Source organism: Papaver somniferum, chromosome 3 (genome assembly GCF_003573695.1).
Source record: "Papaver somniferum cultivar HN1 chromosome 3, ASM357369v1, whole genome shotgun sequence".
Classification (NCBI taxonomy): Eukaryota; Viridiplantae; Streptophyta; class Magnoliopsida; order Ranunculales; family Papaveraceae; genus Papaver; species Papaver somniferum.
The window spans coordinates 37,538,860-37,555,746 of record NC_039360.1 but is presented as its reverse complement, the minus strand read 5'-3'; the positions used below and the strand labels follow the sequence as shown (position 1 = coordinate 37,555,746).

Genomic DNA, 16,887 nt, shown 5'->3' with positions numbered 1-16,887 from the left:
ATTGTCGCAGTCTTGTGATTTGGGAAAAACTTTTTGAAAAACTCCTTGATGAGATCATCCCAAGACATGATGGATTGAGGCTGTAAAGCATACAGCCAGGCCTTAGCCTTATCTTTAAGGGAGAAAGGAAAAAGCCTCAACTTTAGGATTTCGTCAGACATTTGAGTGAAACGCAGAGTTCCACAAATCTCCTCAAACTCTCTCACGTGATGGTACGGGTTTTCATTTTCTACACCTCTAAAAACTGGAAGCATTTGTATTGTGCTCGATTTCAGCTCATAATGGCCATTGGCTTCGGGTAGCACAATACAAGATGGTTGACTAGTTCTAGTTGGGTACATATAATCCTTGAGTGTACGGGGTTCTCCCATTGTTTCTGATTGATCTGGACTGTCTACCTCAGAACTAAGGATTTCGATTGGATCGTCCGGGTTAATTCTAACGAGTCTGTTTGTTTGGTCTCTGTAGGTCACAATCATGTCCTAGCAGGTACCTCACTAACATGTTGGTCAGAGCAGTCGGAAACAATTTTTGAACCACAAAAGGCCCAATATTTTGGTTTAAAATGGGTTTCTGATGATTTGGTTTTGAATGGGTTTTGGTTTCACAAGGGTTTTGGTTTATAAATGTAGAGCCCTAATTTTTTTTTTTTTTTTTTTTTTTTAAAGAGGAGCCTAATGGATGGGATATACACCTAAAGTCCAAATTAAAAGACAAGCCCACAAAAGAAAGAAAAAGAATAATAACAAACAATAAATACAAGCCCATAAAAGAAAAGAAAAAGAAAAAAAAAGAAAGAAAATTAAAAATTATTACAGGCCCAAATAGAAAGAAAAGAGAAAATTTAAAATTATTACAAGCCCAGATTAATACTTAAACACAAGCCCAGATGAATTTAATGAGGCCCAGTTGGGTTATCTCATGGGTTAGGCCTACCTGAATAGCACAGCCCAGCTGTTCGGTTTAGTTGCAAAAGCCCAGTTGGGCTTGGATCGTCCTACGCGGCTTTGGTTTGTCTGAGGCCCAGTTGGGCTTTGGTCCACTTCTGCGGCTTCAGCTTACAGCCCAGATTGGCTTTTGTTCAGTTCTGCAGCTTCTTCAGCTTTCAGCCCAGTTGGGCTTTGGTTCAGCAACACAGCAGCAGCAGGAGCAACAGCAGAAAGAGGAGCAGCACCACAGAACAGTTCAGTGAGCAGCAGCAGGAGCAGCAACACAACAGCAGCAGGAGCAACACAACACAAGAAAGAAAGAGCAAGTGCGCCGCAACCGAGTCCCCGGCAGCGGCGCCAAAAACTTGACAATCCCCGGCAGCGGCGCCAAAAACTTGGTAGGCTTCTAAAAGGTCCTAAAAATTATCCCCGGCAGCGGCGCCAAAAACTTGATGGGTCCGGAAAGGCGTATAAATTTGGTGCGATGAAAACGGGCCTACAGTAATACCGCAAGTGCACGGTCGTCAGTTGTAGCTCGTGCAAGTACGGGTCGATCCACAGAGATTGGGTGTGTTTCGGAAAAGTGTCTTAGCTAATTGGGTTCCTAGATTTGCTTTAGGCTTAGAAGCCCTTTGGAAGTGTTGGGCTTAATGTACTATTGGGTTTGAATGCCCTTTGAATGGATTGGGCTTAGTGGGTTTGTTAAACATAAAATGAACTGAGCTTGGGCTCAGTTATATTAAAGTGCAAATGGGCTTTGGTTTTGGGAAACTGGTTTGAGCCTTGGGCTCAACAGTTCAATTTGATTTGGGCTTGGTTTTTGAAAGTTGGGCTCTGTTTCAGTGAGCTGATTTGAGCTTTGGGCTCAGCAGTTCAACTATGAGTTGGGCTTAACAGAGAACTAGGCTTTGGCCTTGGTCTTACAGTGGTCTAGACCTTGGGCTCTGTTTTAGTAAAGAATCTGGGCCTTTGGGAGTGATTTGGACTTGGCTGGCAACTGCATGGGAATGCCAACAGGAGCAGGTGCACAGCAGGGATTGCAGCAGCAGCTTCAGCAGCAGCACTAGCAGGGGAAGCAACAGCAGGAGCAAGGGCTGCAGCAGTTGCAGGGCAGGAGAGGAAGCAAAGCAGCACAAGTGCTGCAGTAGAAGAGAAAGGCAGCTGCAGCTTGACAGCAGCAGTTGCAGAAATGCAGCAGCAGCAAAAGTGACAAAAAGAACTGCACAGCAGCACAAGAGCTGCAGCAGCAATTGTAGCAAATAGAAGAAATGCAGCAGGAGCAAAAGTAAGCAGTGAAAATGCAAAACAGAAAATGCATGTAAACCAAACAAATGAAAGAAAACAATACTAACAGTTGAAGATGGATGGCAAACTAGGGCATTGATTCCACCTCTTAACCTAGACTAAGTTGGATATTCCAATTGCAACCAAAATGTCCTCCCAAGGTACTAGTTATCTGATTAAAGCATAACTAGTCTGAGGTTTGGATCATAAGCAATTCACATGGGTTGCTGCACTTTCAGTCACAGGGGTATCCTAACTACAGAGTATGCCTGACATACAATGTGAGAGCAAAGTGATGAAAAGCAAAAATTGTACTCTCCTACACAGTGGCTTTAAGGTTTCATCTTCACCCTAGTGGTGAATTAGAACATGCTAACAAACATCAAACAGATACACACAACAACATCATACACATCACAATAAAAAACATATGCAAATGGTTAACAGTGCAATGTAACAGGAGCAAGATAATAACAGTAACAATTGAAATTAAGCTAACCCAAATTGGGTGGAAACTTGGCTAGTCCAAGAACAAGTTTTAACATCTCATACACATCCCCTTTTATACCCAAATTAGCAAATTAGGGTTTACACCCATTTTCCCCAAATCAGAAAATTAGGGCAATTTTAAATTACATAAAATTTGCTTACAATCTCCCAAAATTGGCTCGACCCATGCTTCTTGATGTCCCTCTGATGCTCTTCCTGCTCCTATTGTCCCCTAATTTCTAGCTATTTTACTCACCCCAAAACCTAGGGTTTCAGAGGTTGAGAGATGAAGAAAATAGCTAGGCTAGGGTGTTGTCGGGTGTTGGAGATAGTAGTGGCAGTGATGGAACTGGTGGTGGTGGCAGAACTGTGGAGGTGATGGTGTTGGCGGCATGGCAGAGAGGGGAGGTGGTGTTGCAGAGCTCTGCAATTTTTTTGGGAAGAAGGGGAAGAAGAGCTCGATGGGATTAGGATTAGGGGTTGTTTGGTTGGGAATAGGGTATGTGTTGCTATGGTGTGAGGCGGAGACCTCAAGTTTAGATGTTGGCGAATCTGAGATGTTGGATCATTGGTTCTGAGTGGAATCGAACGGATAGATGGAAGGATGTGTGAAGCGACCGTCGGATTCTGAGGTGCAACGAAGTTAACAGCACCAGATGGAGTTAGGTGCTGTAGTGTAAGGCGGAGATATCAAACTTTGATGAACAGCAAGGGAGCGACCGTTGGATTCAACTACCATCTAATCTGAAGGCTTGGAATTTCAGCGCTGTGGTGCTTGGCAGAGACTTCCGATTTTGATGCTCTATGAAGGAGCGACCGTCGGATGCTTCTGAGAACTGATCTGATGGCTGAGAACGGAGGCGCTTTTGTGTGTAGAAAATGAGGTTGTGCGCACCATTCTTCGCGGCTTCCTTGCGTAATTTCTCCCGGCTTTTCACTACTTTTCTGCTCTTTTCGCTCCACGACTCATCCGAACTTTATTTATTACCTAAAAATGCAAAATTAATTAATAAAAATATTTATTCTTGAAAACAATGAAAATACAGAATATGGGATAAAATGTAGAATTAATGCACAAAAGATGAGTTAAAATGCCAACAAAAAGGGATAAATATATACAATATTTGGCACTCATCATTATGTACATCACGTTTACCACGAAAAATACGAGTCGATTTACATCCAACATGTTTATCATGAAGTGAATTATGCAACATGTTTAATTGCCAATACTATGTCACTATCGAATTTCAGTTTTTCACTCTAAAATCGTTCACATAAAATTCGAAAAAAGATCATGTTTAATGATATGAGAAGAAAAAAATTATAAAAATTTTCTTTTCCTTATATCGTGTTTTGATTTGTCTACGTTAACCTCTTTATCTTTGCAAGCAATTAGACCTAAATTTTCTGAACAGATCCAGGTAACTGTGGACCAGCTCCCCTGCTAATCCAGCCGCCATTTCCAACGCCAAAGCCCAATCTCAACTTTAACCATAAATTATCTCCGAGGATATGTAAGTTCACACCTAGGCCCTATCCTTTCTGAGTATCAAAATCTCCTTCTCCAATTCTAGATTTATGGTATCTAAATATTGTGACATATCCAAGTATCAAATCAGCTGCAATCTTAACGTCTAAGTCTTCACTAAGTATTCAAGTGGATTAAATGATTGACCCCCACAATCGTCGGGTTCAAAGTACTTCAAACTCAGCTCTCAACTCACAACCAGACCGACAGTTGGCATAAATAGAACAAGGGGGTAATACAGTAACGTTGACCTGTTGTTGTTCCCATTCCATGACTGTCTCTTTTCCGGACATCACACGTTATGACGCTATCCATTTCGGCAACCTTTACTGCGCCTTCCAACACATCTGAAGTATTTACGCGCGAATCTAATTGGTCCATTTATCCACTTGAAAATGATACTACCTGAAATGCCCTTATTTGGTGACGTAAGATATTTCTTTATTTAAAGGAATTTTGTCCCACACTAGATCTGTCAGGTGACTCAGGTCTGTCTTCAGTCTTACCACCACCACTAATTTAAATATGTGGGACCGACCAATTACACACCTCAAATTAAAGTAACGGGAAACTTGGTTAACTGCTGACGGTTAAAGTTTCTACCTGTGCGTTGCTGAATAACAGTATTTCGCCAAGATACCACCATCGATATTCCTTGCAATTCCATGAGATAATGTTGATAATATTTAGATTTGTTTTATAAATGAAAGTGACTCTCATTTGTGTGTGCAATCCAACTGCAAGATGGCATAATATTATCGCACTTTCTATGGCTTTAAACTCACCTATTGTAGCATCAAAGGTTTCGTCATCCTAGGACCTAGACTTCCTAGTATCGACTCGATTTAAGCGACTGACACACCCCGCATAGTCGGCTTCAAACTTCAACTTACAACTTACCTGACCGACAGTTGGCCCTTATGCGGACATCACACGTCATGACGCTATCCATTTTGTGTTTGAGGAAATTCCAACGCATCTTAAACCTGGTTAAATTGGGGTATGCATGAATCAATTGAGGTATAACAATTTTAAACCCATCCGAAATAATGTGCTAAAGGGTGTTTTAAAAAAATTAAAAGACCAAATTGTCCTTATGATTAATTCATGAATTTAACTTTGAAACTAAAACCTATCGAAACAATTTTCAAAATCTCTTTAAAACTCCAACCATATATGATGAAATAAAAAAAGAAAAACAGAAAAATAGAATCAAAACGAAAAATAAAATAAATAAATATGGGTTTTGAGATTGGGTATGATTTTGTACCCAATCTCAAATCCTTTATGATTCCACATTTCTATCAAAAGTCGGCGGGATATCTTTTTGTCAACCTTGCCGACTATTATTAGTCGTTATCTTCCTAGGTTGAATATCGTGACGATTTTTCATCTATGAAATCAGCATTTACAGGGTCGTCACGGCATTCAACTTTATATCTTGACGACTATAGTTTAGTCGTCAGGTTATGGAATTAATAACTTGCCGACTAATCATGAATTGTAACACCTTTCTCTGTATGTCAAAAATCCTATAGTCGGTAGAGTATTTTTTTTGTCGACCTTGCCGACTTTTTATATTTTCAGAATTGAAAGTGTTGATTTCTTCTGTAATTTTGAGTATGAAATCACTCATCAACTTTCCCATCCCCTTTGTAGAAGTGTTTGGCTAGTGTGGTTTCATTCCCGTTACAAAAAAAAAATCTTAAAAAAAAAGATCCTCAAAAATCATAACACATAATCCATGAGTTCAATCCAAATAATACCTAATTTGAGAATTTTAATTCAATTAATTAACCTAAACACATTATTAATATTAATTAAGTAAGGGTATATTAGGCATTTTGAAAATACCTGGTTAATGAGTGTTGTGTTTTACTTCATAATAATCCGGATTTTGTCTTATTAGGTAATACCCAAACAAATGTGAGTGTCCCCCCAGTTTGGCCAGGATCTTAAACTAAAATCGTCGTGTACAACTTCTTTCTTTTAGTGATAGGGCTTGATCATGGATCATTGATGCTCACATTTTTGAAGTTAAAAGTTAAATATTTTTAAGGAATTTTTATGGATCGGTATAGAATTGTTATTAACATGATTGAATTTGACTAGACGAATAAATCAGAATATTATCACATTGTTGTCATGTAATTGTTTATATAGATTTAAAGTAGGGCTGTCAATGGGTACCCATTACCCGGAACCGGACCCGGTATATTTGGGTCCGGTTCCGGGTCCTAAAGTTGGACCCATTAGCTACTTAGGACCCGACGGGTAACTACCCGATTGGACCCGAATTTAAACGGGTCCAAACGGGTAATACCCGTTGGGTACCCGCGGGTATTGGGTACCCGTTTATTCATTCTTTTATTCATATTTTTAGCAAAATTACAAGTATTTTTGCTAGTTTTAGCTTTGATATTTTACTCATTTAAATTTTTTCTCTTACATTTAATCTTTATTTAGTACATTAATAAGAAATAATAATAAATTTTTATAAAAATTATTTAAATCCAAGCCAAAAAGAGAAATATATTAAGTTTTTGATATTTTTTAAATAGTTTTATTAAGACCCAATGGGTACCCGGAACCGACGGGTACCCGGGTATTTAAACGGGTCCGGTTCTGGATCCACAAATTTAGAAACCGGACCCGGAACCGTTAGGAACCGGACCCGACCATTATAAATAAGGTACGGGTCCGGGTCTAGTGATACCCGGGAGGACCCGGACCCGTTGACACCCCTAATTTAAAGTATACCATTTTAAAACTTACCCTTAGAAGATTGACCTCTTCTTTTTTTTTTTTTTTTTTTAAAAGGGAAAGTAAAAAAGAAAAAGAGTCTAATCTGATCTCTTCTAAATTTCAAACTCCCAATTTTTGTAAGTGTCAATCACAATAACGTGCTGGAATGTATCACTTTTTTCGATGTTCATATTACGAGTGTTGAGAGACTCACATTTAGAACTAAATACTCCGTCATGCATTGCATTCAAGCATAGTAAACATTCGGCCCACCTGGTGGTTCACAAGCTTCCTCACATAGTAAAAATTCGGCCCTTCTACAGGGGCTGGGGATCGAAATTCTATAATACTCTCTCCGTCATTTTAGTTATAAAGTAGGTTAATTAATAGTGAAACGAAGATAGTAATGTAATTCCTAGAATAAAACATTTGGATGTAGTTCTGGAGACCACTGCTCTAGCTCATCAAAAGGAAAAACACAATCTTTTGTTAATGTACAAGCGTTTTGGAGTCGAAGCTACAATCGTATAAATGAATATTTATTGTTTTGAAAGCGTAATTGATTACTGTCGTCGATACTCCACTCCAAATTAACCAAATAGAATTGACAGCGCTCGTCAGTCGACAGCAGATTCTTAGCTTGGCATGGCAGCGTCTGATGTAATCCGACGTCAACCTCTTGAAGAGGAGGGACCACTAACACATGAACATTTAAGGAGACTATGCATGTTACTACTTGAAAAAGTTTAAGACGGTAGGAACCCGGCCATGATCACAGGCTCACATGTTCGTATTTCGTTCCTTCAATGGTGTCAACTACACGTCAATTAGGCTTCTGCCTTGGAATGTGATTGTTACCGAAATGGTTGCTCTCAATGTGTTTGTATCTTACATGGCATTGGTTGCGGATCCTTAAATAGAAAGAAAGAAAAAAAAAGGTTCAAAAATCAGGCTTTCATTTGTGTTAAGATGAGATATTATTGACCTTTTGATGTCAAAGCAAGTATACCTCTTAGTGTCATGAGTTCCTTGGAAGAAAATGTAGTCCAATTACGTACACAAGGACAATACCATCCCGTTATCTACATGGCCAAGTAAGGATGGAGGATACAACTCGGTTATGGCCGCTGGAAGGATGAGAAATTGGGTCAATTATCCAAATATTTTTAAAACATGGTTCTAATGAACGAGTAAAAATTAGTATGGGTGAAATGGATACCAAAAAAATAGCAAGAATGAATCTGGGTTCAGGGATTCATCCTACCTTAAACTTAAAAAATAGCGAGGATAAAACTGGATGCATCCTGATATAAATTAAAAAAGAAAAATATTTGAAAATGGATATAATAAAAATGTAACCCTTGCTCTTACACACAAGAATCGGAAGACATCTTGTCAGGTGAACCAACCATAGTCCTAAACCATGCCAGTGATTCAAGTGAAAGCACATTCATTATTCTCAACATTATTTGTGTTACACCCCATACTTATAGGTCCTAACTTCCTTTTAAAAAATCATTGACCAGCTGTTGGACCACATTTTTCTTTTATGAGTCCAACCACAAATCATGTTTCCAAGCTAAAACACACTAGACACCAAAACTAACAAACGGCTTCAATAAATCAACAAATAAAAAAAAAACACTAATGTACTAATTTCACATTAAAATAAAGTCCCTCCTAAAATCAACAAAAAGAAGATGCGGATCTTATAATAAGAACATTCGAATTTCAATTTCAAAAATCCGAATTTCACCAATTTTTATATAAATATAAAATCCCCCTTCAACCCTAGATTAAAATTCCTAGTATAATTCCCTTTCCGCCAGCTCGGATTTTCCTCTGTCATTAACGTCTCCTTCTTCTTCGCTTTCTTCTCCCAATCGTCCATTCTCTGTAGAATTCTTCTTCTCTCAAACAATCCTCCCTTCTCTAATCCTCCTCCTCGGAGAAGAAGAAGACTAGGTTTAGGTGAAGTTTCTCCTCCTCCTCTTCTTCTTCAGCTTCATCTTCCGGTAACAATTTGTCTGCCGGAGGGGAAGTAAAAATAACAATGGTGATGTCAGTGGTGTCTCCGAGGAGATCGATAAGAGATACAGTAATTCAAAGTGTTGGATATTTGAATAGTCATCATTACAATAATAATGCCAAGAGAATTACGAATGGTGCAGCTTCAGATGACGAATCTACAGTTGAATTAACACAGATTGGTGCTGAAACTACTAAGAATGTTTTGATCTTAATGAGTGATACTGGTGGTGGTCATAGAGCTTCTGCTGAAGCTATTCGTGACGCTTTTAGACTCGAATACGGCGACGAATATCGGGTAATTTTCTATAATTTCACCTTTTTTTCTTAATTTCTCATCATTTTTGTTTAAATCTCACAATTCTGTTGATTACCTGTACATAACCATGGATTTTACATGGTTTATTCGTTCAGATCGATTACTGTAATTGATTAGAATTGCTTTTTTATTTGAATTGTATGTTTGTAGATCTTCGTGAAGGATGTGTGGAAGGAATACACAGGATGGCCATTAAATGATATGGAAAGTCAATACAAGTTCATGGTGAAACATGTGCAGCTATGGAAGGTTGCTTTTCACAGTACTTCCCCTCGTTGGATTCACTGCGTTTATCTTGCTGCCATTGCCGCCTTCTACGCCAAGTAGGTTTTCTTTTTTCCTTCTCAATGTTGTTCATCAACCTTGCAGGCAAACATTGATGTGGAAAAACATAAAGAATTCTTAGTTGTTTTGTTAAATTATCTTAATGGTTTGCAAGTGGATGGTAATTTACTCATATATAATCGAGAGATTCCTTGCTATAATTCTACTTGTGGTGAACAAATCATGAGGTAGGTCTAACTTTGGCTTTTTTAATGAGAGCCCATGATGTCAGCCATTTCTAGCTGAAATCAAATATTGATTTTTGATCTGGCTGCTCGAATCGCCTGCAGCTTACATGAAGCCTAGAATCATTTTTTAATTTAGAATTCTGTTTATATGTTAAAAGACAATTTAAAAAGTAGTTAGGTCCCAAATCATGGGGGAGGCCTGGTTATGTTTTTGTATATGTTGTCCATACGAAGACTTTCGAGATTTTCGCTCACCCGTGACCCAGATATATAATGATGAAAACAGTGAATTGATTGAAGTTTTGTAAAATGTTTAATGGATTTCAGATTTCTTAGCGGCATATGTTTTTTATTTTGTGACTGCAGAGAGGTGGAAGCTGGTCTGATGGAATACAAACCAGACATCATCATTAGTGTGCATCCCCTTATGCAACACATTCCCTTATGGGTGCTTAAATGGCAAAACCTTCAGAAGAAGGTTGTCTTTGTTACTGTTATTACGGATCTCAACACCTGCCATCGCACATGGTGAGCTCCTTATTCTTTTCAGCGTGAATTAGTGCATATGTTGCTTTCACATTATCAGAAAAATGTTCAAACTTGGCTTTCAAATGAGTGAAACATTTTATCAGAAGAATATTTTAGACCATGCCTTTGATGTACAGAAATGGGATCAGTTTATTCATAATACAAACAAACCGTACTTCGCTTGAGGATGATCTGTGAGCTTATACAATCATTTTTTTTTGTTTCAGGTTCAACACTGGTGTCAACCGATGCTACTGCCCTTCCGACGAGGTTGCCAAGAGGGCATTGGTTGATGGCCTAGAGTCTTCCCAGATTCGCGTGTTCGGTTTGCCAGTCAGGCCCTCGTTTTGTCGTGCAATTCTTATAAAGGTTAAGTTCTGAGATAATGTATGACATCAGTAGCAGTATCCCAATTTTAATAGTGGAGAGGATCTTGAATGTTATTTTTCTGCTATTATACAGGATCAATTACGGGAAGAACTACAGATGGATCCTAATTTGCCTGCGGTGTTGTTAATGGGTGGTGGCGAAGGGATGGGTCCTGTAAAGAAAACTGCAAGAGCTCTCGGCGAAGCACTATTCGATGCAGAACTTGGCAAACCAATTGGACAGATCATCATCATATGTGGCCGTAACAAGATCTTAGCTTCTACACTAGAAACTGGTCCATGGAAAGTCCCAGTAAAGGTAATTCACTTGTTCTGTATATGTAACAATGTAGTCAAGTGGCAATTTTTTTTGTTGAAAAAATCCCTTTTAGATGCTTTTACTGGAGTCAATAACAGTTTTCTTTGTTTACCACAGATCAGAGGATTCGAGACCCAAATGGAGAAATGGATGGGTGCTTGTGACTGCATTATAACCAAAGTATGGAGATACATTTCTTGTTATTAGTATTTTCCTGGACACCCTTCCAAAAAGGTTATTTTATCCATCTTTACTTGCATTGTCTTGTTTTTAGTTCTTATGATTTATTTATTTTTTTAGGCTGGACCTGGAACAATTGCCGAGGCGTTGATAAGGGGCCTTCCAATCATCCTCAATGATTTCATCCCAGGACAGGTAAAACTTAGAAATTTGAATTTAATTGCGTTGCGTTGCTAAGAAGATTACAACGTTTAAGGCATTATATTTTCTCCCCTTTACACATTGTTTCTTTTCTTACAGGAAAAAGGAAATGTCCCTTATGTGGTAGAGAACGGAGCAGGAGTTTTCTCTCGAAGTCCAAAGCAAACAGCAAGCTTAGTTGCAGCATGGTTCAGCACGAAATCTGACGAACTAAAGAGAATGTCTGAAAACGCACTTAAATTAGCACAACCAGAGGCAGTATTCAACATTGTTAGAGACATTAACGATTTAGCACGGCAACGTGTGCCCCTCGCGAACATACCATATTCACTGACTTCTTCCTTTTGTTCTTATCCAATCTAATCATTAAAGCAAGACCATCAACTATCAAAACCCATGTTGCCATCAAGTAGTAAGCAAGTCTATTTTGGTTCACAAAAAAAGTAGTAAGTCTATTTTTTTTCTTTCTAAAGGCCGCTTCCCACTTAGTACGCGCTTAATGTACAGTAGTTGTAATTCTTTTGGCCTTCTAACCGTGGCTTGGATTGCTCAATATTTGTTGTAAAGAGAATTCTTTTATGCAAGTTTGTTTGTGTTTTGGTTATGTATTTTTTCTTTTCTTTCTTGGTTGCTTAAAATAGAAAGTTCTTTGGTTTTGGCTTGCCTTTTTGGTTGCTTCTGCAGAGCTGGTAACTTTCTTCCTCAAGGAATATCTGCGTGTTTCTTGTGGGCATCTCTTGGTTTGATAGTTTGTTGTGATTCTCCCTTGTGACAAACCTCGTAGGATGTTTCCCCGACGTCTTCTTGTCTTTTCCCCCTACGATTTGTTATCTCTACTTGGGAATGTCGTGTGGTTGTAACAGAACCAGTAGTTTAATTGTAATCTCATCAAAATTGTTCTCTTCTGTGCCTTTTTTTTTCTTTTTGTTGGATAGAGACGTCAACACTTTTTTTATAGGATCAACTACCTGTCAAGATTTTTTCACTTAGTAAAGGACCACTAAATTAAACGAAAGCAACAAAAGAAAATGAAGGAGACCCCGAACCTAACTAAGGGGGCCAGGCGAAAACATAACTACTGTTTCAGGAAGGAATAAGCTTTATGAAATGCCAAGCTACATTTGAGTTGCTTGGGGGATGGTGGAACAGTCATCCTAGGGCTTGGTGGGCTGAGATCCTCAAAGCAAGATACTAAGGAAAACTATAGTGCAAATATGGATTTGGCCCATTTGGGAATGCATTTTGCAGGGGTTTATCCTTGTCCATAAATTTTCTTGCTGGGAAGTTGGGGATGGGCAGTGGATTCCTGGTCTTGACTCAACTCTAGACCAGCCTTGTTCCGTCGGAAAACCTCTTTTAACTGGCAGATTTGAGTTGTCCTGCCTGTAAGGGTACCAGCCGCTAACTCGTCATAGGTGCCCTCACATCTCGTCAGGAAAACCTCTAGCTAGGCTGTTATGTTGACTCAATTAACAAGAAGTGCATCTTTTGTGATAATGCTCATGAAACAATAAGGCATTTACTTTTTAAAATGTCATTTTGCAAGGACTGTGTGGATGATGCTGCCTCCAATGTCATGGTATGAGGGGCCGGTGTAGCCAAGCATGCGTAGTATCTAGCAGAGGTCCAGAATTTAGACCATCGTTCACTCCAAACATTCAAAATCCTCTAATATATTCAAATACCAAATCCTGGAATACGTCATTACTTCACCAGATATTTTCTCCCAATGAAGTGGATGGAATCTGCATGCCTTCAGATGATGCTGTGAAAGATAAGCTAGCATGGTTTAGAAACTCCTTCTGGTAATATCGCAAAAAAAAAACAAAAAACTATCTTGTTATAAATCCTGCCAGATGCTGCTATTCCAAGTTCATCTTTCCATATTAGATCAGCACCTGAGATTCATAAATTTCTTTGGAAAGTTCTACATAATGGTGTTGCTGTATATCAGGATACTGCGAGGTCGTTTAGTTCTCATTTCAGTCTCATGCACATGTGAAGCGGAATCAGTTCAACACCTTCTACTAGCTAGATTATGTGTGCACTAAAAGAAATTTCCAATGTTTTCACTAGTCAGTGAAAACTTTCATTCCTAAAGAAGCTAAAATTAGTGAATCTCTCATTGTGCTGATGATCTGATGCAGCTTAAGAACCTAGCGGCAGGATGGCTGACTACGAAACACACTTTTTATGCGTTCTCTTAATTTGTTTTAGTTTGATTCTATTCACATTGATTGGTTACGAAAGCAATCTCGAAGATGAAGGTAAAACTAAAACAACTACTGTCGGGACTGTTGTGACGAGTCATACCAGGTATGAGTCGTATGACTCGTCACAACAGTGACGACAGTGGTTGTTTCAGCTTGTGGCAGCAGTAATCTCCATTAGAAAATGGGGATTAATGGAGTTTACAGAGATTTTTCGTCTGAGAAAAAAAAGTTTTGAAGGTGGAGAAGTTGAAGGATTTTTTTTTTTTTGCTGATGGAGAGAAGAAAGTGAAGAATGGGGTTTTATTTTTAGGGTTCATTCAGAAAAAAAATTAGGGTTTTGAGAGTCGGGGACATGTTGGTAGAAATACTGGTAGTGCGGTGGACGGTTGATATATGCAGAGGAAAAGATTTGATAGATTTTGAAATACCAGAAAATATATTTGCAATTGAAAGTCAGAATCTTCGGGTATATTTGAAAAAATATGGAATGGTCTACAAAAGTTGTCATCTAAACGGTGGACATAGTTGAGCCGGCTTATTGCAAAAGATATCTGGAGGGATGGGCGATCCATTAACCTTTGGTCAGACAAGTGGATTCCTGGTCTTGACTAAACACTAAACACTTGACTAATCCGTGTGTATTCTTGCCTCCTTTTTCATATACTGTATTTATACCCGGTCTCGATGATGCTAAGAAACCCAATCAATCATCATAAGGAAACAACTTGTTGAAGCAGCAGCATGCCTCACCCGTTTTTGAAATTTTTAACTGCATGCACTACCGGAGGAAAAAGAGAAGAGGAGATCAAGGAGCAGCACCGCAAGGATTGGACATGTAAAACTCATCTTCCAGAGGAATTGATAATTGAAAGTATTCTGACGAGATTACCATTCCGGACTCTAGCAGTTTGCAGTTGCGTCGGTAAGTCATGGTACAATTCAATCTTTAATGATTCAAGATTTTTTGCAATTCACTATATTCAAAACAAAAATAAAGCATCTCTAGTCTTTGACGTTCTTAACGTATCGAGAGCCGGCAGGAAATATACTTACAATTTCAGTTTATTAGGACGAGAAAAGGCAACGGATATTAAATATCTCTATGCTCTAGATACCCAAACTAATATATATATGAAAATGTAGGTTTTTGCAATGGCGTAGTCTGTATGAAACTCACCTACAACTACAATGATACTTGTAATGCAATAGTTGTCAGCAACCCGAACAGGTGTGATACACTTATCATTCCTTATTTACGTCCTACTGGGGGATACATCTACTTGTCTCATGGTTTTGGTTTTGATCCATTATCACAAGTATACAAGGTTGTAATGATTTTTACTTCAGAAGCCAACAACGAGTTTCTTTGCATGGTCATTACATTGGGAACTATGTCATGGAGAAAGATAATTACTAGTATTTTTGATATCTCACCACCACCGGGTTCTTCTGCTTTTACTATTCCAATGGTCACTAGAGTTTCAAGGACGTTATGTAGACAAGCCACCTTATGCAGGGGTGATCTTTTCTGGAGGACGAAGAATAATGGTACTGAGATGCTGCTCTCGTTCGACCTCCACAATGAGAAGATTCACTTCATTAAACTCCCGACTGAATGTACTCTGACGTCAACACCGACAACCGAGCGTCGGTATTTAGCAGATGATCATCTTATGGAGTTTAAAGGATACCCTTGTATTGCACGTTCTGAGAGGATAACAACAAGATACAACAATGATCATCGCATCGTTGTAATTATAAGGCCGGTGTTTGTTGTTGTTGTTGTTGTTTCAAGGTTCATATGTATATATTGAAGGACAAGGACAACCAAATATGGAGCAGGGAGGACACTTTCGATGTTCAGGTTATGGACCAGAAAAGTTTACTACCAACTCATCCCCTCTGTTGGTACTTCCGCGCCTCTGCTGCTACGCCTCCTACACGTATGTTGACTTTCTCCGATCAGGTATTGTTGTATTGGTTTAATTGGAAACGTCTTATATTCTACAATTTGCAAGAAAAACATCTCAAGGTGGTGGAATGCTCCCGTTCCAATCCTCGTGTTTTCCAAACTAAGATGAATAAAGACCTAGAGCGCCGCATAGGTGATGATGATGATAATATCTATTGTCCCTGTTGGAGAAACTATAAGATAGTCCCACATAGCTAACTCCTTAGCCTAGATCTTAATATATAAGGTGGTGAGCCACTCCACTCATTGCCAATTGGTTTTGAGTTGGAAACCCACACACTTCAAACATGGTATCAGAGCATAGATCAAGTGAATCTGATCTTGGAGAGTGAAAAAAAATTAATTTCTATCCATTAAATCTCAAAAATCAGCAACATTCAAAATTCTCAACAAGTAAATCTAGAAAAGAAAAAAACCCAATTTTTTTAATCAATCATCAACCAAATCAATGGCAAGTACTAGCAATTCAATTTTATACATTCAACAACCATCAATACCTCTTTTCCATGGAGAAAATTATGATCTTTGGGCCATCAAAATGAAGACCTTGTTCATGTCACAAGATGTGTGGGAGATTGTAGAAAGTGGGTATGATGAAATTGAAGATACATCAACTCTAGATCAAGACCAAAAGAATTTACTTAAGGAGAGTAGGAAGAAGAATGCTAAAGCATCCATGTACATCCAACAAGGAGTTGGAGACACTATTCTTCCAAGAGTAATTCATTTTCCTAAAGCTAAAGAAGCTTGGGATATTCTTCAAAAGGAGTATGGAGGTAATAAGAAGGTAAGAGAGTTAAAATTACATTCATATAGAAGAGATTTTGAGAATCTAAAAATGAATAAAAATGAATGTTTGAATGAATTTCCTTCAAGAGTTGTTGAAATTGTTAATAATATGTTGATGTGTGGTGAGAAGATGGAAGAAAGAAGAATTTGTGAGAAGATATTGATTTGTTTGCCGGAGAAATTTGAACCCATTGTGGCGGTTTTGGAAGAGACTAAAGATTTCTCTATATTAAAGTCACAAGAATTATGGGCTTCCTTGAAGGTGTATTAGTAAAGGTTGTCAAGACACTCCGAAAAATCAATTGAGAGTGCTTTTCAATCAAAATTGAACTTGAACTCAAAAAATTCAGCAATGAAGAAGAATGAGTACAAGGGTGAATCAATATCTAACTTCAAAGGAAAAGGAAAATGGAAGAAAGGAGGAGCAAGCTCCAACAAATACACAAAGAGTGATTCTTCACAAGCACCAAGATGCAATTT

General features: G+C 38.5%; 2 protein-coding genes across 2 annotated transcripts; both read left to right on the top strand.

Moving 5' to 3' along the window:
• The first annotated feature begins 8,801 nt into the window (after positions 1–8,801).
• Positions 8,802–12,098, top strand: LOC113355890 (monogalactosyldiacylglycerol synthase 2, chloroplastic-like). Its single transcript, XM_026598861.1, has 8 exons — positions 8,802–9,304; positions 9,476–9,648; positions 10,204–10,365; positions 10,593–10,734; positions 10,828–11,052; positions 11,170–11,232; positions 11,353–11,427; positions 11,533–12,098. Exons 1-8 carry the CDS (start codon positions 9,032–9,034, stop codon positions 11,794–11,796), a joined length of 1,377 nt encoding a protein of 458 aa, XP_026454646.1. The 5' UTR covers positions 8,802–9,031; the 3' UTR covers positions 11,797–12,098.
• A 3,968-nt stretch (positions 12,099–16,066) lies between these two features.
• Positions 16,067–16,678, top strand: LOC113359310. The gene has a single exon (XM_026602967.1). The coding sequence runs from the start codon at positions 16,067–16,069 to the stop codon at positions 16,676–16,678; it is 612 nt and encodes a 203-aa protein (XP_026458752.1).
• Positions 16,679–16,887: the final 209 nt, after the last annotated feature.